The following is a 25476-nucleotide window of genomic DNA, read 5'->3' as shown; positions in this document are numbered from 1 at the left end:
TTAGAAGATTATATCACACATTGTGGCCATACTGAACAGTGAACACACATAAAGTATATTATAAGCCGATATGAGTACATTTATGCATAATTCCCTTTTGCACTTACATGTAATGCCTTGTGTTGTGGTAAAAGCACAGAATTGACAGAACTGATTATGTATGTAGCCCTAAGCCCTTGAGTCTCCACGGGCCATCACAATATGTCTCAGGAATGCGACAAAAACAAAAACAAATCTCCATGAATTCAAGGCTTCATGGTGTGTGTGTGTAATTGATAGAAAACAAGTCATTTTTTGGGGTGAACTACTCCTTTAATGTTGAGCTTTTATTTTAAACGGCTAAATCCACAAAGCGGAAGTCACGTCGCTATTGTCTGCAGGTCCCCACACTGTGTGTGTGTGTGTGTGTGTGACAGACAGACACCGTTACCTCCAGTCAGACTCAGTGCTGCGCTGGCGACCATCAGCCATGGTGAGCAGCGGAAAACTGCTGCCCCCTACCGGCCTCCTACCGCATGTGTTCCTCCTACAGCCAGGTTGTCTCAACCTGTGGGTCGGGACCCCACAGGGGGGTCTCTCCACTTGATTTTCAGCGGTGGAAAGTAAAAGTATCAATACTGCAATTTAGTAAAAGTCCGGAATTCAAAATGTAGTAGTATTGGCATCAAAATGGACTTAAAGTACCAAAAGTAAAAGTACTCATTATGCAGAATGTCCCATTTAAAGTTTTCAAATGTATAAAAATCTTTTGAAAATAGCAGATCTACAAGCTCACAATGCCTCACTGTGAGCTTGTAGATCGGCTATTTTCAAATGGCCGAAATGTATATAGGGCTGAAGTGGTTACTGTATGTTTTGTAATAATAATCTAAATCTACAAAGTAACTAGTAACTAACGTTTTCAAATAATTGTAGTTGAGTAAAAGCAGGACAATATTTGCCTCTGAGATGTAGTAGAGCAGTAGTAAAAGTACTGAAAATTACACCAATGATGATTTTGGGGGTCCCCAGATGACAGTGAAGTGACAATTGAATGACTTTAAGACCTTTTTAATACCGGAAAAAAAAAAGAAAGAAAAAAGAAATACCGTTACAACATCAAAACTAAGTAATAAAAAACTACACTATAAAGACTGGTGAAACATTGGCCAAATAATATAAGAAAGAGGCAAACATTTTGAAAATAGCCGATCTACAAGCTCACTATTGTGATTTGATTTAGATTTGATTTGATTTAAATAGCACAATGTAAAAACAATACAAAGAAGAAGCCCAAAGGGCTTATATGAGGCCTCTACCATGTATAACACAATACAAATATTAAAAGAGCATGATTTGTAAAAAACAAATAAATACACAGAATTTACCAATAACATGATTGCAGTATAAAAATAAAAATCTACAACATGATTGAAATACCGAATTATCCGTGACAAGATTACTGATAATAATCAGCCAACATGAAGAAAGTGAAGAAAGTTGTATACCAGTAGAGAACTTGTCCCAAAGTGTAGTACCTCTGTATTTAAGCATTGGTGTAAAGTAACTAAGTACATTTACTCAAGTACTGTACTTAAGTACAATTATGAGGTACTTTTAATTTACTGGAGTATTTCCAATGTTTAATACTTTTACTTCTACTCCACTATCTACATATCAGAGGCAAATATTGTACTTTTACTCCACTACTGTACATATCAGAGGCAAATATTGTACGTTTACTCCACTACAATTACTTGAAAACTTTAGTTACTAGTTACTTTGCAGATAAAAATTATTAGATTATAAAACATATCCACTTTAGCCCTGTTTTATATATAGGCTATTTGAAAATAGCCTCGTTGCATCGCGACGCGTTGTGAGCTTGTAGATCTGCCATTTTCAAACATTTTAGTGCTTTTACTTTTGGTACTTTATGTACATTTTGATTCCAATACTTTTGTACTTTTACTCAAGTAACATTTTGAACACCGGCCTTTAACTTGTAACAGAGTATTTCTACATTGCAGTATTGATACTTTTACTTAAGTAGAAAATGTGAATACTTTTTCCACCACTGGTTGGAGGTGGTCTTCATACTCGTTCATTGTGAAATGTAGACCCTGGTATCAGGAACCTATGTCAATGTCACAATTATTTGAAGCAGGTGGCACATCGGACTGCACACTAGACATGCTGCCATCTTTATTGTAGCTTGGGCATCGCTGAAATTACATCAACCCATAAAACCTACGGATTGTAGCTTTAAGACTTCAGACACCATAGTGCATTATTGCATTGAAAAAGCCATGCTGCCTAGTGCCTACATTAACATCTTGTGTGCAGCAGGTTTAACTAAACTAGTAATGTTCTAGTTCCTGGGGCGGCCATAGCTGAGTGGTTAGTGAGCCCGCCTAGGGAGCCAGAGGCCCTGGTTGCCCCAGGTACGATTCTAGGCCAGGCCAGCAAATGTGTCGTGAAATGAAATATGTCCCTGAGCAAGACTCTTAACCCCTAATTGCTCACAGGCCCTCATTGGAAACAAGACCGCAAGGACTTTCATGAACGGACCTGTTAAAGGAATTATCCTATCCTTATTCCTTGATTTCCTTCAGCCTTCGTCCATGGACAAAAAGAAGAATTTAAACAGAAATCATTTGACTTTTTATTTTATTTTAACATGAACTGAATTTCGGGCCATATCACCTGATTTCAATAAACTTTGCACCACTCAGTTTCAATTTGTATGCAATTTGTAAGCATCTTATGCATAATAGTAGGGATGTCCTGGGCAAATACTCAAGATCAGAATACTCCACTCAATTTAAAGAGTATGTCAGAAAACAATGTCTGCAACATAAAAAGAAGAGGCACATTGTTTGAAAGCAGGCAGCTTGCAATCACGTCAGTTTATACTTGTGTCACACACACTGAAAATAGTCCATCTACAAGCTCACAAGCTTCTGCAGCTAGATGCAGCCACTTCCTGGCAGCATCTCCTTTCGTTTCTTCAACGTACGTGAGGGGTTTTCGGGGACACCCATGGCATCTATTCCATTTAACCATTTGCTCATCTGGAAGTGTCAATGCATGAGTGGGCGCAAGAACTCCTCTTACTTTACTTCCTTCACAGGTGTTACCAATGATTCTAATGAAGGCTCTGTTCCATTCTGGTTAAACAGAGTCAGGGTGCTGATAGTGTGCATGTTGGCTCACTGGAAACACTCAGTGTGGTCCAGGGACCCTCATGATTCCTTGAGGGGGTTCCAAATCGGCCCTTGCGGGTGTGTAACTCTGAGAGTGTAATAGAGACTTCATTAGTATCATTGATAACACCTGTGAAGAAAGGCCCAATTTCTTTCCAACATGGCTACAGTGCATAGAGCCTATTGTCTGCAAACCATTGCTTTGGTGAGGTCAAAATTAACCACGGGTGAACAGCGATGAGCGTTTAAGGAACTTAAGAACAAATAGTTGCTCATGTAGGTTAACTCTCTCAGTGCCACGCCCCGAGATATCCCGAGTTTTTCCCGAGTACCCTCGCTGCCAGCACGAGAAATCCCGAGTTTTTACTTTTGACTGTGGTCGCGCTATTCTGTTTATTTTTCATGATCACTTTCGCTTCCTGACTCCTTCAGACTCATTGGGTTCCGGTTTCATGACGCAGATTCCGTTTCCGGTTCTCATTTTTTTTCCCGCGGTCATTTTCGGCCAGAATAGGGAAAGTCACGTTTTTTCACACGGTATAAAAAACGAACAGAGAGGTCCACGTCTACTCTCTTTGGTCTGGGTGACGATCAGTCATCGTAGTCGTGTATCACATCGTAATTTAGCCCGATTAACGATTGTCAAAAATGTCAACATCCGGTTATGACCGGATGTGACGTGAGCCTGTTTGGGAGGGGGCGAGTGAGCCAGCGAGGTCATCAATGTGTCGATTTGTTGCTCTCTACTGGTAGAACTGTATTATGGGTTTAAAAACCCAATCAGATAATTTATTTGAATGAAAAATTACAAAATAAAAAAAAACGCAAATTTCTGGCACTGGGGGAGTACTTTATGAAAATACTCTTGGCAGTGAAAGAGTTAATAGAATTATCGAGAAGCATGTTTTTTTTTTACTTCTTATACATCAACGAAGTGTCACGAAAAGGTTCTGATAGATTTTGTATGATCAACTAAACCGATTAGTCCGATTAACCACTTAAGCCCTGTATTATGCTTTGTTTTACGGTGGTGGCGTGCAGAAATAATCATTAATCGTAATCGAGGCAAACCCTATCACATTGCATTCTTTCCTCTGGTTTCCCCTCTCACAGAAGTCTCAACTCCTACTCAGCGAACATCACCATCGGCTCTCTGGTGATGGATATAATGCAAGGCCTTGGGGGGGGCAACAGCTAGTGACTTCTAGTGACCATCTATTGACTTTGAACGGGCTATTTTCACCTATTTTCAGACAGTAAAGTAACTAAGTACATTTACTCAAGTACTGTACTTAAGTACTGTACGTAAATTGAGGCATTTTTACTTTACTGGAGTATTTCCAATTTTCAGTACTTGTACTTCTACTCCACTACATCTCAGAGGCAAATATTGTACTTTTACTCCACTACAATTATTTGAAAACTTTAGTTACTTTTAGATTTTTATCATTATTACAAAACATACATTACCCACTTCAGCCCTATATACATTTTGTCCATTTGAAAAAAGCCGATCTACAAGCTTGTATAGATCTGCTATTTTCAAAAGACTTGATTCGTTTGAAAACTTGTGAAATGGGACATTCTGCATAATGAGTACTTTTACTTTTGGTACTTTAAGTACATTTTGATACCAATACTTTTGTATTTTTAATCAAGTAAATTTTTTATTCCGGACTATTACTTGTAATACAGTATTTCTACCTTGCAGTATTGATACTTTTACTTAAGTAAAACATCTGAGTACTTTTTCCACCACTGTTTTCAGAGCACAAACTAAGCACTATCGCGCCTCCGCAAGGTTTTCGAACGACTGCAGTCAGTTTCCCCTTCGACATTTGCTCAGTGCCATTGTTCAGCTTGACAACACAGTAACACACGATAAAAAAAAAAAAAATCTATTTCAGTGAGCCGTTGGTTCAATTAGTTAGAAAAAAGTTTCACAAAATATTGAGAGCGAAACTTTGTATCAAAGTAGGAGGAGAAATAACTCCCTAGTGATACGGTACATCGAGAAATACATGAACAAGCTCCACAAGGCTGTATGCGTGTGTACGCAGACATAAAACTAAAAATGCAGACCGGTTCGTACATAGGGCTGGGATTTTGACAATTGCGGTTCATTAGCGATTCCCTCTTAACGAAACGATTTCCTACAGGGGGTTCCAAATGGACCCTTACAGGGCTGTAACTCTGAGAGTGTACAAATGGAACCAAATGGACCCTGACAGGTCTGTAACTCTGAGAGTGTACAAATGGAACCAAATTGGTTCCATTTGTACACTCTCAAGAGTTATGGTTGTATCCTTGAAAATGATAAAGTTGGAGAACCACAGGAGTTGTAATTGAAAAGCAGGACGTGAAGTCCACACATAACCAGCTCTGACAAAGTGATAAAACCGGCTCCTGAAACCAGTTCCGAATGTGATGGAAACCCATTTTCCCCCGGTTTCCTCAAATATTGGATCCCGTTCCTCCGATTTCTTCCGGATCCGGAATCCCCAACCCTATTCGTACATGATCCTTCTGATCATCGGTCCATCATGCTGAGGATCATCTCAGGGGTGAGGTCTCCTCCGTTGGCCGTGGTGGTGGTCTCCTCCGACACCTCCTGGACGCGCTCGGCCGCAGGCGACGATTTCCCCTCGCCCTCTTCCACTTCTTCAGCGGCGTCGCCGCTCTCCTGACCGGCGGAGAGGTCGACGACGACGTCATCGCCGATGATTACGGTCTCTGCTGAAAAGGGTGAGGGATGATTACATGGATTAAACCCAAGGGCCCAGCATTGGCTTTTGAAATCGAGTCTATATAGGAAGTGAGTTTCAAGTGACAGTTCATATGAATAGCCTGTAGTTTCGCTGTTTTATCCCTGCTGGTGTCAGAAAGAATTTCTCTCAATGCAAGTGGGTGGGTTTTTGACGAACTTTAGACTTGATTTTCTTACCTTAATAAACATTGTCATAAATACTATATGCTTCCAGTCGCTAGTATAAAGTCTCCTTTCAATCATCATGATATGCGTTTTGGTAAACTATGGTCCCATTTATTTTAAAATGTACGATAAAGTAGGTTATGCTCTCTAGGAGGGGCGGTATGATTTGATTGACAAGCTACACAACCAATAGCATTCATTCCCCGCCCCTGCTCTTGATTGACAAGCTACCCAACCAATATTGGTCTGGTTGCATTGCGCAGGATATGACGCGATATAGAAAGATGGCGGATTTGAAATTCCTGAACAATCGGCTTCATTTACGGTCTGTAGATGGTGTCGCTTTGTCCATTCATTTTACAGTCTACGATTAAACCCATTCCATCCGGGAACGCACGCCGTGTCATTTTAAGATTTCTTTGGCCATTCAAAAGTAACAGATATACAAGCTCATAGCGCGGATGAGCTTGTATATCTGCTCATTTTCAATCAAACAGGGCTTAAGTGGTTAAAGAAAGCCAAGTCCAAGGTCCGCGGCCAAATACATTATCAATTGGGGGGTCCTTGGCACGAAAAGGTTACATACCGGCTGGCTTATTCTTGGGCGGACGTCCTCGCCTCCTCTTGCCCGGTGGCTGCACCGGGGCAGGGACCGCTGCGACCGGTGGAGCCAGCTCCTCCTCCATCTCAGTAAACAGACCCTCCTCATCCTCTTCTTCCTGCTCAGGTTCTGCATCAAGACGACAAAGAGACATTCATCTTTTAACCCATTGAAACCGGGAAAGCATCTGTGTCATTTTAGATTTCTTTGGGCTATTCAAAAATTGCAGATCTACAAGCTCATAGCGCGGCACCGAGTGCCGCGCTATGAGCTTGTATATCTGCTATTTTGGAAAATGTTGAAAATTTGAAGCGAACATTTTAAAACTCAAATCTTTGCTTCTGGGGGGTCCCTGGAACAAAATGTTTTGAGATGGGGGTCAGCGGCCAAAAACATAGAATTTTGTGGGTCTTTGACATGAGACATTGAGAACCACCAATATAGAAACATAATTTTTTTTTTTACTGTTATAAAACCGGCGACCTCGGAACGGTCACCACCAGGTATTCCTAAACGTAACCTCAGTAAAACTTTGCCTAAACCTAACATTATTCCTAACCTTAATCTCAGTAAAACTATGTCTAACCCTAACATTATTCCTAATGATTATTACCTGTATTTCTACATTGTGGTATTGATACTTTTACTTAAGTGAAAGACGATAAAAAAACGTTACTTCTTCCACCACTGTACACACATAATTATGAAAATATGAATACCAACATTCAGGTAGGTTTGGATAATAGATGAATAGACCAATTATTTGTTTACCAACATTGAGACTGGATGCACAGGTGATTGTTTCATGCAATCAATACTCAACCTGTTGTTTCGGGGTGCGCTAGTTTCAGCACACCCCAACCCCCTCTTGTGTGTTGGCTAGTGCTGCGTGCCCTAGCAAGACCTGACAGAATGGGTTTGACGCTTGCGCAGTATGACGCTTGCAACCAGCGTGACGGCGTCTGTTAAGGGGTCTATACCTGTGTCGTCATCATAAACGTAATCATCGTTCTTCCTGCGCTGCACGTTTCTTCTCCTTCCCCGTCGGGCCGCAGCGGGCGCTGCAGGCGGTGCAGGCGTTGCTCCGTTCTCATCATCATCATCATCACTAGCATCCTGGCCGCCGCAGGTCTCCGTCACGTCCTCGTCACCAGACTTGTGGCCGTCGCAGGTCTCCGTCACGTCCTCGTCACCAGACTTGTGGCCGTCGCAGGTCTCAGCGTGACGCAGCATGGCGTTCTGAGGGGAAAGCAACGACAAAAACAGCCATGGAGCCGTCTCAATGTCACTAAAAACTAAGCTTCAGACCTCCCAAAAGAAACTGATACGACTGCTTCTCGGCCTTAACCCATTTAGACCGAGAAATAATTTGTGTAATTTTTAGATTTCTTTGGCTGTTCAAAGGCTGATCTACAAGCTCATCTACAAGCTTATAGCGATACAAATGAGCTTGTAGATCTGCTATTAACCCTGTCTTCTAAACTGAACCATCTTTCCGCTTGTCGCGCACACCTTGTGTTTATGCGCTCTATGCTGCTTTTCACCCTCTGTCCAATCGGGTGAGTGGAAGGCGGACCGTCCCAAGACTCAGGAAGTGACATGGTGCTACCGATAGAGCAACTGGTTGTAGCTGTTGCATGGGAGGGTCCTGAAAGTGAGTGACAGGTGGGTCACTCCGTTTATTTAGGTTTATTTAGAATGTGCTGGCTGCAAAAAACTGTGGCCGCGCACAACCTGAGTTAAACAACGGCCAACCATGTTTTGGTGGGACCACGCCCTTCCAAGTAAAAGCCCGGAAATAAAACATTTACTTGAGTAAAGTACAAAAGTTATGGTATCAAATTGTACTTAAAGAACCATAAGTAAAAGTACTCATTATGCAGAATGTCCCATTTCACAAGTTAAATACAAATCTTTTGAAAATAGTAATATATAATATAATGCGACGCATTGTGAGCTTGTAGATCGTCTATTTTCAAATGGCCAAAATGTACATAGGGCTGAAGTGGTTGATGCATGTTTTGTAATAATAATCAAAATCTACAAAAGTAACTAGAAACTAAAGTTTTCAAATAACTGCAGTGGCGTAAAAGTACAATATTTCGATCCGAGATGTAGTGGAGTAGAAGTGAAAGTATTGGGGATTGGAAATACTCAAGTAGAGTACAAATACCTCAAAATTGTACTTAAGTACAGTACTTGAGTAAATGTACTTAGTTACTTTACACCACTGTGTGTGTCTCAAGTCTCAACCCCTTACCCTGCGAAAGAAGGTCTTTTCACACTTCTGGCAGATGTAGCGGGTCTGGATGAAGTTGGGGTCGTGGCAGCGTCTGAAGTGGGCGTCCAGGAGCGGCTTCTGGCTGTACGTCTTCTCACACTGGCCACAGGGGAACGCCCGCTCGCCCGTGTGCGTTCGCTTGTGCATGACCATGTGACTGTCCTGGGGTAGATGCAAAAAAAAAAAAAAAAAAAAAACATTAAGACATGAGGCGATTCTTAAAAAAAATCTAAATCCTAAGTTATTGGAAAAAGATCTAAAACATTTGTTTTCAAGATTTTTCAAAAATAGCAGATCTACAAGCTGCGTTCCTGGTCTTAAAGGGTCAAGACCGGGAAAGAATCGGTGTCATTTTGAGATTTCTTTGGGCTATTCAAAAAATGCTGATCTACAAGCTCATAGCACTCAGTGCCGCGCTATGAGCTTGTATATCTGCTATTTTTGTATAGCCCAAAGAAATCTTTAAAATTACACAGATGCGTTCCCGGTCTTAATGGATTCATAGACATGACGTTTGGGTAATAATACACCCCCCTATGAAGACCAGGCAGGACCCAGACAGTTGACCAGAGGTCAGAGACAGTGTACAGTACAGTCAGTGGTGTAAAGTAACTAAGTACATTTATGTCCGGGTAGCTCAGTCGGTAGAGCTCTCGCCTTCAGACCACAAGGTCATGGGTTCGATCCCGGGCACCGCCAACTCAGCGCATGAGTAGCACGGCTTGGGTGCGGTAAGTCGTGCGGTAAGTACTGGGAGCTGAGGATAGGTGTGGCGCTCCACCTCAGCAATCCATCTCCCAGGGGTCTAGCGCATTAGCCTGGTAAACCCTCCCTCCGGAAATCTCAATTCCATTTCATTTCAGGAGTGAGTCTGGCCTGATCCGCCTGTCTGCAATATTGGCTGTGCTGGAGTTGGGCGGGAGTAATACCGTTGACTGACAACCCCTTCAGCCAATGATAATTTTTCCCCTTCAGCCAATCAGCAGTTCACCAGTCTTAATGTGACGCGACGGGACTTTTGAGACAGCCATACCCAAAATGGGTTGCCTTTTTCGGGTACAATGGTGTCACTGCCCGCCCCTACCGGTTCTCTAATTTTTTTTTTTTAAATAGGCTTTGTCATGATTAATTGACCACATATATGAAGTTAAACAACTAAATTCTATCCAAACGATATCTTATAAGTAAATTCCGTGCCTCAAAATAGAAGTTAGAGAGCTTTTTGAAGTAAAAAAATAGCGGAGAATTGGCCGCACAAGAAAAAGATGGCTGCCGTTCGTGTTTTGGGCTCACTCGAACTCGCCACCTGATTGGCCAACGTAAGCTGTCAATCACAGAAAAATGAGCGACGACGCTGATAGGCCCGGCCGTTTGGCATACAGAGCCAATATTGCAGAAAGGCGGATCATGCCAGACTCACTCCTGAAATGAAATGGAATTGAGATTTCCGGAGGGAGGGTTTACCAGGCTACTAGCGCATAGTAACGGGGACAGACTCCTGCGTGTTACTCGGCTGATACCGACAATAAGCCATCTCCCGACCTACTTACTTATTACATTTACTGAAGTACTGCACTTAAGTACAATTTTGAGGTACTTTTACTTTACTGGAGTATTTCCAATTGTCTATACTTTTACTTTTACTCCACTACATATCAGAGGCAAATATTGTACTTTTACTCCACTACAATTATTTGAAAACTTTAGTTACTAGTTACTTTGCAGACATAAATGATTACATTATGAAACATACATTAACCACTTTAGCCCTATTTTATACCTATAGGTATCGCTCGCATCGCGACGCGTTGTGAGCTTGTAGATCTGCTATTTTCAAACATTTTAGTACTTTTACTTTTGGTACTTTAAGTACATTTTGATACCAATACTTTTGTACTTTTACTCAAGTACATTTTTTATTCCGGACTTTTACTTGTAACAGAGTACTTCTACAGTGCAGTATTGATACTTTTACTTAAGTAAAATATTTGAGTACTTTTTCCACCACTGAGTACAGTACGTACCAGTTTGCAGCAGTAGTCACACTGATCGCACTTGATCTGTCGTGCGTTCTTGTGAGTCTTCTGGTGCTGGCTGAGCGTGTAGCGCTCGTGGAACAGACAGGGACAGTAGCGGCATTTGTGACCGTTCAAAACGAACGAGTGCTGGTTCCTCAAGTGCACCGCTGCAAGACAAGGGACGGCCAATGAATTACAAGGGTGCAACAATTCATTGAATTCATTGATTTCATTGATTATTAATCCATTAAAACCGTGAAAAGACTAATTTTTGGGGATTTCTTCGGCTATTCAAAAATAGTAGATATACAAGCTCATAGTGCCGCGCTATGAGCTTGTATATCTGCTATTTATTTATTTTAAATCAAACATTTGTGCAAATCTTTAGTTTGAATATATATATTTGAGTTACAAATGTTCGCTTTAAAAAATATATATATATATATATATTCAAAGATTTGCACACATTTTCACGATTTTTCAAAAAATAGGCTTGTAGCGCGCCACTCGTCACAGTCACCGAATATTTATCTCCAGTATGATCGATCCCCTGCTAATCCCAGAGGGTTTCACTGTGCTTCCGCGAAAGAAAGAAAAAATGTCATAGCGACCTCCCGTTCGCTTTTATACGCCTTTGAAAATAACATGTCTCGGCCAAAAATACATCGTAAGAAGTACACAGGAGCTGAGATACAGGATTTTTAAGTAATAAGTTAAACAGTAAGTGAATGGAGCAGTACATCTTCGGATCGCGTTATCTCTGGTTCTGTGTCTTTCTTGGCAGTGAGAGAGTTAAGACCTGAGGCTGATTCTACAAACGCCTTCTAAATCAGTAGTTCTCAAAAAAAATTGTGCCAGGGACCCCCAAAATCATATGTATTTGACCGCGGACCCCCCCCCATCTCAAAATGTCTTGTGCCAGGGGGACCCCCAGAAGAGAAACTTTGTGGTAAGATGCTTAAGATTTTGACACAATTACAGCCTATCCCGAGATATCTCGAGATCGGCTTTTTATGTGGTTTAATAACGATCGCGGTAAATTTCGGTACCATCCTTGATTTTTTTCTCTTCCCATGACGCTTTCAACCCATCCTATGAGAAAATGTCCGACAGCCGCTTCCGGTTCGGTTTTTATCTTGAAAAAACTGTTTTTTCCTGGTTTTGGCTAAACATCATGGTTTTCACACGGTTTAAAAAACGAATGGTAAGCTCCGGTTGTATTTTCTTTTCTTTGATCGACGAACAGTTATCCTCTTTGTGTTTACAAACGATCTGATAGCCGATCGGATGCTAAGCTAATCTAAGATGGCCGGTGGGGAAGGGCGGAAATCACGGCACAGCCAAACGGATATGACGTCTGCAAGCCTGTTTGAGCCACTGAAATCACAGAAGAAAACGAAGAAGAAAGAAGAACCTAAACCCTATTAGGGCTCGTACGTCCGTCGTCTTTGTTTATAAACACCATCGGATCGTGGATTTTAATGGATATAACATTCACTCACGACTGAAAAGCCTTTTCAGGTTGAGTCCCAATCTCATTTGTGAAACGGCGTGAAAGTAGCCCCCCCCCCACTCTCTTTCCTAACAATTAGCACTATATGTAAAATTAGGAAGTTTCGGTATTATCATTCTAAAGCTATGTTCCTGCTGTTCTAATCTACATACAGCCAACCAGCTGAAGAAATCACAGAATGAGGCTTTAACTTTTGCTTTTATGAAATATTCCAGACCATACATGGGCAACTGGCGGCCCGGGGGGCCACATGCGGCCCCCACCTTCCTTCACTTAATGAGGCCCGCAGGTTAATATCGGATTACTGATATATTATTGATTTCAGCTGTTACAATTCCAAACATGCAAACATGACCCGCTTTAATTACTTCAGTCTATATTAGTAGCTTAATGACTAGTATTAAAATTGTTGTCTTTTTTTATGTCCAATGTTTAACTAAATAAAAATGTTACTTTTCAGGATTCAGCAAATCTTTAAATATATATATATTTTTAAAGCGAACATTTGTAAAATGTTTTGTTCCAGGGACCCCCCCCCCCCAGAAGCAAAGATTTGAGTTACCAATGTTCACTTTAAAAATATATATATTCAAAGATTTGCTAAACATTTCACGATTTTTCTAAAATAGCAAGATCTAGAAGCTCATAGCGCGGCACTCTGTGCCGCGCTATGAGCTTGTAGATCTGCTAATTTTTAATAGCCAAAGAAATCTAAAATGACAGAGGTGCGTCCCCGGATTGAATTAGTTAAGGTTCCATTTGTACACTCTCAGAGTTATGGGGGTCCTCGAAAAAAATAATGAAAGTTTGGGCACCACTGCTCTATGGAATCCAAATGACTGAAATCAGTCGTTGACTTGAATCCATGGATTAAGTTATATAAACTAATAAAGCAAAACATGAACCGGACCCACCCAGGTCACTCTTGCGGGCGATGACGCAGTCACATTCCGGGCAGTGGAACTTGGCCACGTTTTCCGTGTGTTTCTGCAGGATGTGGATCTTCAAGGTGCCGCTCTGTGAGAAGCGAACGTGGCAGATGTAGCACTCATACGGCTTCTCGCCTGAAAACACACAAAACATGTTTCATTTCAACCGGAGATACAGACTAGGGACGCAAATTATCGATTAATTCATTCATTGATAGTTGATAACCTTATCGATCGATTCATTGATTCATTGATAAGCAGCATTTTTTAGGACCAAAAGGAAAAGTGTTGTCCGAAACCGTAAATGAGTGCAGAAACATAATGGCCTTGATGTATATAACATTAACGAGCATCAGCTGGACACAGACACACACACACCTCCCCTCTGCAGTGCTCTATGGAGTCTGTCTCATTTCTCTCCAAAAGCCATGGAATATGATTAAGGCTTACTGTGATTATGGTCAGAGTGTAGAAGAGAGAGTAACATCACGCTTTGATCTCGCCGCAAAGCGGGCCTCTATGGGCTATAGTTCCAAACATTGGAACTATCTCATTGAAGTAGACAGAGCACTTCCGCATTCAATTCTTACAATGGGAGTCGACGCTACTGTCATTACTCTCTTTCTAAATGACTCTGATTATGGTTAGCTCACATTTTGATATCACACACACCATACATGTAACTTTCACTAACCCCCCCCAAAAAAAAAGTTTGGAAAAAAATTATACATATTTTTTTCAATGAATTGAAAATCGATAAATTGAATCGATTACATTCTTAACGGCAGTTACTTGATTATAGATTAATTGTTAACATCCCTAAAACAAACCAAGTGTCAGGCACTCGCAACTAAAAAGAGCGTTGAGAGAAGTTGTCCAAAAAAAACACATTTATGTGGAATGGTTATTGTGTCAAATATATCAGTGCAAGATTATAATCAAAAAATACTTTTGAAAAAGTGACACAGTATGGCCTTTGTTTTTCATAAATAGCAAATAGCAGATCTACAAGCTCCATGTGATGCTTTGTGTGAGCTTGCAGATTTTCCAGCATGTGTTCAGTTGTATGATGAAGTACATACTGTACTGGGCTTAAAGGGATAGTTCACCCAAAAAAATACTTTTTTTCTATCGATTAGTCACCCAAATGGGGTCTCCTACCGGAACCACTGCCGGTCATCACATTATTGTCTTAGGAATGCGACAAAAACAAATAAATATCCATGAATTGAAGTCTCCATGGGGTGACTAATCCATCCAAATCCTTTCGGGGGTGAACTATCCCTTTAAAGCTGCAATAGTCTTTTTAGTGAATCAGTATGGTAGGGTATGCTCTCTGCTCTTCTATTGAGACATTTAGACCCTGTGGACTGGTCGGACCACTTACTGGTTGACAAGAGCTATTGCATGAAGCTCAAAATGCAATATATCCTCCACCCAAACGTGGAGGATACAATTGGAAAACAATTGGAAATGTTGGTGCTCAAGGGTCAAGGGTTTGAAACCCTGGGTGGGACATAAAGGTTACGTATTGCAGCTTTTTAAGTGGTGAAGAGATAGAGAGTGTGTCTTGCCAGTGTGAGTCCTCATGTGTCTCTTCAGCTTGTACGTGTCTCTGCTGGCGTAGCTGCACACGCTGCACTGGAACGGCCGTTCTCCTGTGTGAGAGCGGATGTGTCTCTTCAGCTTACTCACCTGATAAACAAAATGGTAACCCATTAAAGGCCTGAGACCGATGCTACAAATGTCTTCTAAATCCTAACAGTTTTCTGAAAATACTTATGATATACCTATAATATACCTATAATATACCTATAATATCAGTGGTTCTCAAACTTTTTCATGTCAATGAACCCCAAAATGATATGTATTTGGCTGCGGACCCCCATCTCAAAATATGTTGTTCCAGGGACCCCCCAGAAGCAAAGATTTGAGTTACAAATGTTCGGTAAAAATATATATATATTCAAAGATTTGCACAAATGTTCATGATTTTTCAAAAATAGCAGATCTACAAGCTCATATCTGCTATTTTTGAATAGCCAAAGTATAAAATAATGGTTCAAGTGGACGGATGCGTTACACAGAACCTGGTTTCCCTGGTTTCAATGGGCTACAATGTTAATTATTCTGATGGTAATCATTGGTAGAGACTGTTTGTTCAGTGACAGGGGGTCTTCCCGTCTCTCCGTCTCTTTAGTGAACAGAACCTTTCAGGCGGGTTGATGGATTACTTACCTCCACACTGCAATAGTCGCACATGGAGCACTTGAAGGGTTTCTCGAATGTGTGTTTGTAGCGGCGATGACGTATCAGCTCGCCGCTGGTCACAAACGCCATGTCACAGTCTGTGCATTTATGAGGTCGTGTGCCTGGGACATTGAGACGACAGATGCAGGACAGAAGAGAATACAGTTGAACTACTTCCAACCTGGGCTCGTCAAAAACATTTCTAAACATTTGGAAATGTTCTAAAATAAATAGATCTACAAGCTATTCTAGCTATTCGTCATGCCACAACATACAGTATATACTGTTGTAGGGCTTAAGTGGTTATGGGTTGCAAAGATCTTCAGACTAATGATTTGCAACGCGACAAAACAATTGCAAGTCGCAACTAGTCGAGTTGAAATTTGCAACCACTACTTACAAAAGAATGCTAAAACTGTTTGCAACATTAGCCCACATGAACACACACACATATATACTATATATGTATACGTGTGTGATCATATATATAAAACTATTAAATAGCTATACGCTCTCCATTAATTTCTCTCGTTGTTCACTCGCTCTTTTTCGCTCGCCCTTTCTCTCACAGGCAGGTGAGTGTGGTTAAGAAAGCTGTGAATGTGTGAGAGAGAGAGAGCGAGAGAGAGAGAGCAACATGTTTGTGTGATCTGAAATGCGTTGAACTTGTTGGCCTGAGATTCAAAATGTTCAATCTCTTGCGACTCAATCAGCCGGCATCAGCCGACCTGCAGCACAGTGTAATCAAGCCACTGCCACTTTCCTCTGCAACGTGAGAAAATGCTTTTGTCGCATCTGAACTGGGTTTAAGAACACAAAATGAGGTGTGTGTGTGTGTGTGTGTGTGTGTGTGTGTGTGTGTGTGTGTGTGTGTGTGTGTGTGTGTGTGTGTGTGTGTGTGTGTGTGTGTGTGTGTGTGTGTGTGTGTGTGTGTGTGTGTACCTGTGTGTGTGTGTACCTGTGTGTGTGTTGAGGTGGTTCCTCAGCAGGGTCACCGTCCTGAAGGCTCTTCCACACAGGTGACATTTATGTGGTCTCTCGTCTGTGTGGCTCTTCATGTGTCTGTCCAGGTTGGAGCGTCTGGGACACGTGTAATTACACAGCTCACACTGGAACGTCTTATTTACACCTGCAGCAATGACAGACAAACAGACATGCGGTCATAATTATTTCATAAGTCTATAAATAAATTTAAAAAAATGTGTGGAAATAGCAGATCTACAAGCTCACAACGCGGCGTGAAGCGACACGTTGTGAGCTTGTAGATCTGTTATTTTGACAAGTAATACTTGTAAAGTAGACTTGAGGTGAGCTTGTTCAGTAAAAAGAGTCTCCATGTCTCTCCAGCTCTTTATTAAACAGAAAATGCATTTTCAGTGCTCTCTCCTGATTGGCTTACATTTTGTCACCTACCTGGAAAATGTACGTATATTCTGTTTACTAAAGAGCTGTAGAGACCCCTGTGACCGAACACACGCTCTGTAGCAATGATTACTATTATCAGAATATAGTACTTTAACCTTTTGACAAAAGAAAGAAAAAGAAAAAATATCACTTACCCTACCTTTAACTTGAAGTTAAATACAAATACATTGGACAATGGAAAGACAATGGAATTTTAATAGTAGTCTTTAAGCTACTAATATAGACTGAAGTAATTAAAGCGGGTCATGTTTACATGTTTGGAATTGTAACAGCTGAAATCAATAATATATCAGTGAGCATTCTGATATTAACCTGCGGGCCGCATTAAGTGAAGATGGGGGCCGCATGTGGCCCCCGGGCCGCCAGTTGCCCATGTATGTTCTATGGAATCCTAATGACTGAAATCAGTGGTGGCGACTGAGAACTTTAATCCATGGGTCTGCGCCTTAACCACTTGGCTATCGGCGTCTCCAGCAGGAAGTGGGCTCTAACCTTTCTTCTTGATCTTGGTGGGTTTGGGGGGTTTCGTGTTGCCCACGACCTTCTCGGCGTTGACCTCTGACAGCAGCCCCTCCTGCTGTTCCTCCTCAAAGTCGTAGACGGAGGCGCCCGCGTCAGCGCCGCCCGCGTAGCGCAGCCGGTTCTTCTTGCCTGGTGGACATCACGACATAGTGGTTGAAGAAGTACTCGGATATATTTTACTTAAGTAAAAGTAGCAATACCGTAATGTAAAAATACTCTGTTTACAAGTAAAAGGCCTGTGTTCAAAATGTTACTGTAAAAGTACAAAAGTATTGGCATCAAAATATACTTAAGGTACCAAAAGTAAAAGTACTAAAATGTTTAAAAATAGCAGATCTACAAGCTCAGAACGCGCCACGATGCGACGCGTTGTGAGCTTGTAGATTGAACATTGGAAATACTCCATTAAAGTAAAAATACCTCAAAATTGTACTTAAGTACAGTACTTGAGAAAATGTACTTAGTTGCTTTACACCTCGGATCACGACATAGTCGACGTTAAGTTGTTGTACAAATACTGTAAATTGCGATTCATTATTTGAATTATGTTTTTTTTTTGCCATTGAACATTGGAGCAAATAAATTCTCTTATCTCCATATTTTAACTTAATTTTTTACGTTTTTAGCTTGTAGATCTGATATTTTTGAATTTGAATCCTGAAAAGTAACAGTTTTGGACATATGAGGTTTCCACCCGACAGAGACGATATACAAACAAAAGACTATTACCGATACCAATAATCAAAATAAATAATGCGATATACGGCCAAAACAGGCTAATTTGATACTTTCAGAAATAGTGAAAACAGCTGATCGACAAAGCTCACAGCGTGGCAGATCAGCCGTTTTCTATATTTTTCATCACATGAATGTATATTCCAGATGGAATTGGAAACGGTTCTGGGGCCAGTTTCACCACCTCACAAAAGGTGGTGAAAACTTAGCCTAGTTATAGCTTAAATGGCTTTAAAAAAAAACATTTAGACCAGGAAAGTATCTGTGACATTTTTAGATCTATTTGGCTATTCAAAAATAGCAGATCTATAAGCTCATAGTGCGGCCGCACTATGAGCTTATAGATCAGCTATTTTTAGAAAAATCTTGAACATTTGTTCAAATCTTGTAAAATATATTTATATATTTTCTTTTTACAATTGTAACATATTTTTCTTCCAGAAGCAAAGATTTGAGTTATATATATGTTACAGGTAGATTGGCATTCCAGGTAGAATGGAAAATAAGCGCTTGTTTTCACCGCCCGTCCGCCCCCCAGGCAATTCTGTAGAACCAACGCCAGAGGGCAATGCAAGCCACACATGAGTCCCACACCACACACGCACGCATGCACACGCACACAAACGAGCACGCACACGCGCATACGCGCACATGCACGCGCGCGCGCGCACACCCGCGAACAAGGGGGCGAGACTGAGGAGGCGGGGCTGGCGGGCTATGTTAGTGCAGTGAGTGGCAGTTGGGGCAAACCATAGCGGGGCAAACGCAGTCCCCACAACATCATTTACTATTCTGTGCCTATCGGTACATAACTCGGACGGCGCTTAGTCGACTAGGAGACCATCGGCCGGTCGTCGCGGGCACTCGCGCCTGGAGGCGCTCGGGCGCGACTCCTTGGCCTCAAGGTCTCCTGAGCCGGCGCGCCTCCGTAATGGTCCAAAACTATACTTTATCGGCGAAAAAAAATAGTCCGCGGTTGTTTGAAAAAGTAATGTCCCGAGCGGGAGTCAAACCCAGACTCCCAGTGGTAGTGGATGGGGAGTCCAATGATTTTCGAAGTGCGCCACTGAGGCCAGTAAGTATGTATATTCATGTTGTGTTCTCGTCGTCCTCGCATCGCAGCCCCGCCCCGAGCCTAAAAACAAGCGCTCCACTTCCAATCTACCTGGAATGCCAATCTACCTGTGACATATATATTCAAAGTTTTGCACACATTTTCACGATTTTTCAAAAATAGCAGATCTACAAGCTCATAGCGCGGCACTCGGTGCCGCGCTATGAGCTTGTAGCTCTGCAATTTTTTTATAGCCAAAGAAATCTAAAAATGACAGAGATGCGTCCCCGGATTGAATGGGTTAAGCTATAGCTAGGCTAAGTTTGAACTTAGCGTGAGGTGGTGCAACTGACTCCTGACGATTAACACGAAATCATTGCGATTATGTCAAATCATAGCGACCAGTTGATAATGTCATATTAATTATGAAAGGGCCTATCTATTATTCTTGCCTTGCTTTCCCTCGGGGACAGCAGTGGCATGGGGCTGGTAGTCGGGGTCTTCGGACTGTTCGGGGTCTTCAAGTTGTTCCTCCTCCTCCTCCTCTGGCTGAAACGTCTGCATCTCATCATCTGTCACCAGCACCTCTCCATCAGCGCCCACCTTCACCATCTGAAGGAACAAGGTCACCACCGTTTTAGAGCAGTGGTTCTCAACCAGTGGTCCAGGGACCACCAGTGGTCCTTGAGGGGGTTCCAGGGGGTCCCCAGCCAAATTAATAGTTAGGAACCAAATTGACCCTTATGTGTCTGTAACTCTGAGAGTGTACAAATGGAACCAAATGGACCCTGACGGGTCCATTTGGTTCCATTTGTACACTCTCAGAGTTAAATGAACACTGATGATGATGATACAGTGTAGATTGGGACCCCCAGGAAATCAAAATGGTTGAGTCCCTGGCATATCTTTTTAAATGGGGGTCCGTGGGCTAATAAGTGTCAATTTGGGGGTCCTTGACACGAAAAAGGTTGAAAACCACCGGTTTAGAGCAAGGGTTCCCACATTTTCAGGCTGTGACCTCCCAAAAGAATCATATTTGAACTGGGGAGGGACTGGGACCCCCCTCCCCCCCCCTCACCCTGACAAGCGCTTGGAATTGTAGGAGTTGAGGCATTACATTTAGTTTGACTCGGTTCCACAGATAAATATTGTGAAAATAGCCGATCTACTACCTCACAACGCCATGCGAGGCGTTGTGAGCTTGTAGATCAGCTATTTTCCCAATTTCTAATGCAATATTTGACAATTTTTTAATAGTATAGTTTGTTGGTTACTTTTGACATAGTAATGGTCTTATTAGTTTTAAAAAAGGTCTTCAAAGTCCTTAAATTGTTACTTTATAAATGTGCAGATACCCTGTATACACTTATGCTGTATGTTGGTTTGTTTACTGTTGAGTGAGAAAACTATGTTGCACCCGACAGAGACAATATGTTAGATTTAAAATGTAAATCTGTCGTGAATCGTTTATCAGAGAATGAGACCCAATGAGCAGGTTGGGGGTCAAATAAAACGTGGCAATAAATGCGTGCGTGTTTGCACATGCACAGCTGGTCCGACTCACATTAAATCGCCTTTAAACCCTCGTGCTGCTGCGGCATAATAAGAAAAATATCATATTTTTGTTCAATGTGATATGGGTGGTGCCATCATACCTGGAAGCCCTCGGGCAAGGGGAGAGTATGACAGATGACAGGCTGTCCGTCCCTGTTGGAGGCCGAGGAGGAGGAGGAGGTGACGAAGGTGGCCTGGTGGAGCCTGTCCGCCGTGGCTGTGGCGACCGGTACCTGCACCAGCTGCAGCTGTCCCAGGCCCAGCGCCGCACCACCACCGGCCTGCTCCTCCATGTTCACCACCTGCACAGTGCACACAAACCTCTTCATCTCAACACAATCATTTTCATCATTCCCCCCCCCATCTCCATAGTCCATCTCCCTTTAAGACCGGGAACGTGTGTGTCATTTTTAGATTTTGTTGGGCTATTCAAAAATAGCAGATCTACAAGCTCATAGCGCGGCACCGAGTGCCACGCTATGAGCTTGTAGATCTGCTATTTTTGAAAAATCGTGAAATCTTTGAATACTTTCTTCTTCTTTTTTTACTCAAATCTTTGCTTCTGGGGGTCCCTGGAACAACATATTTTGAAATGGGGGTCCGCGGCCAAATAAATATCATTTTGTGGTCCTTCACATGAAAACCACTGATATTATAGCAACAACAAGTTAGGATTTTGTTAGGATTTAGAAGACAATTGTAGAAAAAAGATTTGAGCAAAGATTTGAGTTAAAAATGTTTGCTTTAAAAATATATATATATTCAAAGATTTGCCAAAAAAAATCATTCTTTTTAAAAAAATAGCAGATCTACAAGCTCATAGCGCGGCACCGAGTGAGCTTGTAGATCTGCTATTTTTGAATAGCCAAAGAAATCTAAAAATGACACACAGATGCGATCCCGGTCTTAAAGGGTTCACTTTTTGTGTTTTTTCTTTTTGTGTGTGCATGTGAGTTCACGTGGGAGGGAATAATCGCAGTATACCTAGAGACTGTGTCGGTGTAAGACTGAAGTACTGATTACCATTACTGACAAAAGTGGCGACTAGGATTTGTTGATACCTGCGTGTGTCTTGCACTCAGTTTGACTGGAGATAAGTTGTGAAAAACGACAGAAGTAGTGACTGTGGAAGGCATACTAGTGCTGTTGTGAGTACAATCAAGCAGACTGTGATCGGATAGTCTATGAATTGAATACTAAGGACCACAATGGAAACAAGACCGCAAGGACTTTTTTGGACAGACCTTTTAGACAAAGTATTATAAATGTAATTGTGATGTTTACATTTTTTGCCTAATAAAATATTCAATCAATCAATCAAAAGGATGAGCGGATAAAATGACGGCGATGATTGGAAACATTGGTCCTTTAGCTCCTATACAGAACGTTTTGAGTATTTTGCAGAGGCAAACGGCATTGAAGATGTTAAGCTGGTGCCGACGTTCTTAACTGTAATGGGACCAAAAGCATTCAATTTGCTACGTTGTCTTGTTCAGCCTGAAAAGCCTGGATCCAAAAGTTATGCAGTCATAAAGGCCACCTTAGCACTTAGCAGCCCATTATTCCCCTAAGCCCTTGGTGATTGCTGAACATTTTCGTTTCCATAAAAGAAATCAAGAGGAGGGGGAGTCTGTCACGATGTTTGTTGCTGCACTAAAAAGACTAGTATCAATTTTAACATACTAGGCGGCAAAATAACAAAGAACAAAGGTACTGTAAAATAAACCACAAAAGTACTGTAACAGACTTGCTGTATGAGAAAGCAAGCCTAGGAATCCCAGGGGTATCAGATGTGGGTCCACGGCCAAATGCATATCAATGTGGGGGTCCTTGGCTAGCCCTAGAATGTCTGTGATCTACATTTCATGTATTCCAAATACACAGTCATAGATCACTCTGGACGACGCGCTGTGTAGTCACGATCTGCGCGGCCGTAAAAGTGCTCTAAACTCCGTCTGTACTCACCCAATAATTAATTCCTAAGACTTGGAGTCAGATATTGTCCTCTAGTTTCATATCCATTTGAAAGTTCTGCCAGAAAACGTGTGTTTAGTCAAATATCTCCACTTTTCCACGAGCTGCACATAGACGACTTTCTGTACGGGCGAGGGGCCCGGAATGAGTGCAGGACTGAATATATCTAAACTTCCTTTAGGACGCACAAATGTTTGGGACACACAATTGGCAGATGGAGTGACTCATTACCCCACACCAATCACAAGCACCTGTCAATTGTGTGCCCCATTCGTTTGTGCTTCCCTGTGTCAATTTGTGATGACGTGTGTGATGAACAGAGGCTGTTTGGGTAAATTTGGTCCTTCACTCAAGTCGTGCCCCTAGCCCAGAAAGTCGTCCGTGTGCAGCTCGTGGAAAAGTGGAGAAATTTGACTAAACACACGTTTTCTGGTAGAACTTTCAAATGGATATTAAACTAGAGGACAATATCTGACTCCAAGTCTTAGGAATTAATTATTGGGTGAGTACAGACGGAGTTTAGAGCACTTTTACGGCCGCGCAGATCGTGACTACACAGCGCGTCGGCCAGAGTGATCTATGACTGTGTATTTGGAATACATGAAATGTATGTAAGATCACAGACATTCTAGGGCTAGTCCTTGGCATGAAAAGGTTTGAGAAGCACTGGCTTGAGTGGTTAACATGTCTGGAAAAACACAAGTGCGTGTATGCGTGCACATGTGGGGGGGGGTCTCAGTTGGTGTCAGATGTAGGGATGGGACGATAATCGTGATGAAAAAACACTCACATGGGATTTTAATTTATCCTGAAATTGTCCTCCATCATACACTAGGAATTAGCTTTTGTTGAGCTGCAAATTCAGTACCACTTTAGGCTGCACTAGCGCTCCTGTTTTCGTGTATAGAGGGGCGGGTGTATAGAGGCGCGGAGAGATTGCGCCTGATCCCATTGGTTCACCGATCTGCAAAACTAAACAATAAAAGCCTGGAGATCGAGGCTAGTACCACTTAAACCCTCTGTACTTGATAAAACGGACCTGTAAAGATCCCATTTGCTACGCACTTATTTCACTCTACACAAATCGATTCGTCAAAAATAGCCGATCTACAAGCTCACAACGCGTAGCGAGCTTGTAGAGCGGCAACTTTTGGCGAACGTTCCCCCCAGAAGAGGGATGCTGGAGGTGACAAAAATTTTTTTTTGCCACAATAGTCGTGACATGTAATTTTCACATCGTCCCATCCCGAGGCAAAAGCATGTGGGGGGGGGGGGAACCACAACCTGCAGCGTGATGACCTGTCCCTCGTCTCCGGCCGTGACGGTCACCGTGCCCCCCAGCATGTCAGCCTTCATCTGCAGCAGCGCCGGGCTCAGAGCATCCATCACCACCATCCTCACGCCACCATGGTCGCCACCAGCCACCCCCGCGTCATCTTCTCCATCCTCCTCCTCCAAGAGTTTACCGTCTGAGGCCGAGGTGGGCTCGGCCTGAGCGGTCGCCATGGAAACCACCTCTCAACCTCCCCCACCACCAATGGGAACACGTTCTCCCCTCTATGAAGAGATTCACTCACACACACACACACACCCACACACACACTGCATCGTCATGTCACTGATTTGCTATTGTTGTTGTTTTGATACACAGCTGTTTGTACATTTAACCTCCTTGTTCATGCCAGTGTAATGAGTCCTTTGTCAAATATATATATAGAGCGTTAGTGAGTTAGGGAACTCACTAACGCTCTGAACCAGGGCTCGCACACAGACACAGACACACACACACACACACACACACACACACACACACACACACACACACACACACACACACACACACACACACACACACACACACACACACACACACACACACACACACATTTCGTGTAGCAAGTGCAACTCAACGTGCTTCACAGAAAATAAGAAGTGCTAAATAAATAAATAATACTAACATAACGACAACTACACAAAAATAATTAGCCTACATCCTTTTGAAAAGAACCGTGGATGATGTTATTATTTTTTGGGTGGGTGTGGGGGCGACACCGTCGTACCATGGCGTATAAATGCTGTTTTTTTTTTATCTGCAGATCTACAAGCTCACAACGCGTCGCGGAAGCGACGCGTTGTGAGCTTGTAGATCTGCAGATTTAAGTCAAACGCATCTTCTTCTTCTTCTTCAAACCAGGCTACCGCGACACCTACAGGCCGATGGCGGCTACTACAAAAACGTTCCACTTTACAGTAGGAAATAATGATGTATGTTTTTTTACCTGCAATGGACTCTTTGATCACAGTTCCCTTGGTTATCTGTGACTTTACACGTGCGCTGTTGAGTCGGAACCGCCTTGTGTTGCTAGATCAGCGGTTATGTTTACACAAAATGGAGGATCTGTCTGAGGAGAGAGAGAGAGGACCGACGGTAGGAACAGGAGGAGGGGCCACGTTTAAATTCTTCTTCTGCTTCGTTTTATTGTTGTTCTGTTTCTTCTTTCTT

At 42.2% G+C, this 25476-nt stretch overlaps 1 protein-coding gene across 3 annotated transcripts; it reads right to left on the bottom strand.

Annotated features, from left to right (window-relative positions):
• Window positions 1-737: 737 nt before the first annotated feature.
• LOC308084555 (transcriptional repressor CTCF-like) lies at window positions 738-25400 on the bottom strand. 3 transcript variants are annotated; one of them, XM_080427238.1, is made up of 14 exons: window positions 25253-25400; window positions 24258-24530; window positions 21101-21301; window positions 19898-20057; window positions 17627-17785; window positions 16668-16838; window positions 15698-15831; window positions 15034-15154; window positions 13445-13594; window positions 11024-11184; window positions 8979-9161; window positions 7699-7915; window positions 6704-6847; window positions 738-5921 (listed from the first exon to the last, which is right to left on the bottom strand). In XM_080427238.1, exons 2-14 carry the CDS (start codon window positions 24477-24479, stop codon window positions 5716-5718), a joined length of 2229 nt encoding a protein of 742 aa, XP_080283364.1. In that variant the 5' UTR covers window positions 24480-24530; window positions 25253-25400; the 3' UTR covers window positions 738-5715. The 3 variants fall into 3 exon arrangements, with proteins under 3 accessions (XP_080283364.1, XP_080283363.1, XP_080283362.1); XM_080427237.1 differs by having other exon boundaries at window positions 739-5918; window positions 7699-7957; XM_080427236.1 differs by having other exon boundaries at window positions 740-5921; window positions 7699-7957.
• Between the last annotated feature and the right edge of the window lie 76 nt (window positions 25401-25476).

This window comes from Gymnoscopelus braueri, assembly GCF_963280865.1.
Source record: "Gymnoscopelus braueri genome assembly, chromosome: 1".
NCBI classification, from domain to species: domain Eukaryota; kingdom Metazoa; phylum Chordata; class Actinopteri; order Myctophiformes; family Myctophidae; genus Gymnoscopelus; species Gymnoscopelus braueri.
Note: the sequence above shows the minus strand (reverse complement) of the source record. Positions and strands in the feature narration are given on the sequence as shown.

Coding starts and splice junctions, on each gene's coding strand:
- LOC308084555 (XM_080427236.1), bottom strand. CDS start 24,479: ATGGCGACCGCTCAGGCCGAGCCCACCTCGGCCTCAGACGGTAAACTC. Junction 21,302..24,257: donor GACAGGTCATCACGCTGCAG/GTTGTGGTTCCC, acceptor TGCACTGTGCAG/GTGGTGAACATGGAGGAGCA. Junction 5,922..6,703: donor GCCCAAGAATAAGCCAGCCG/GTATGTAACCTT, acceptor CACCCTTTTCAG/CAGAGACCGTAATCATCGGC.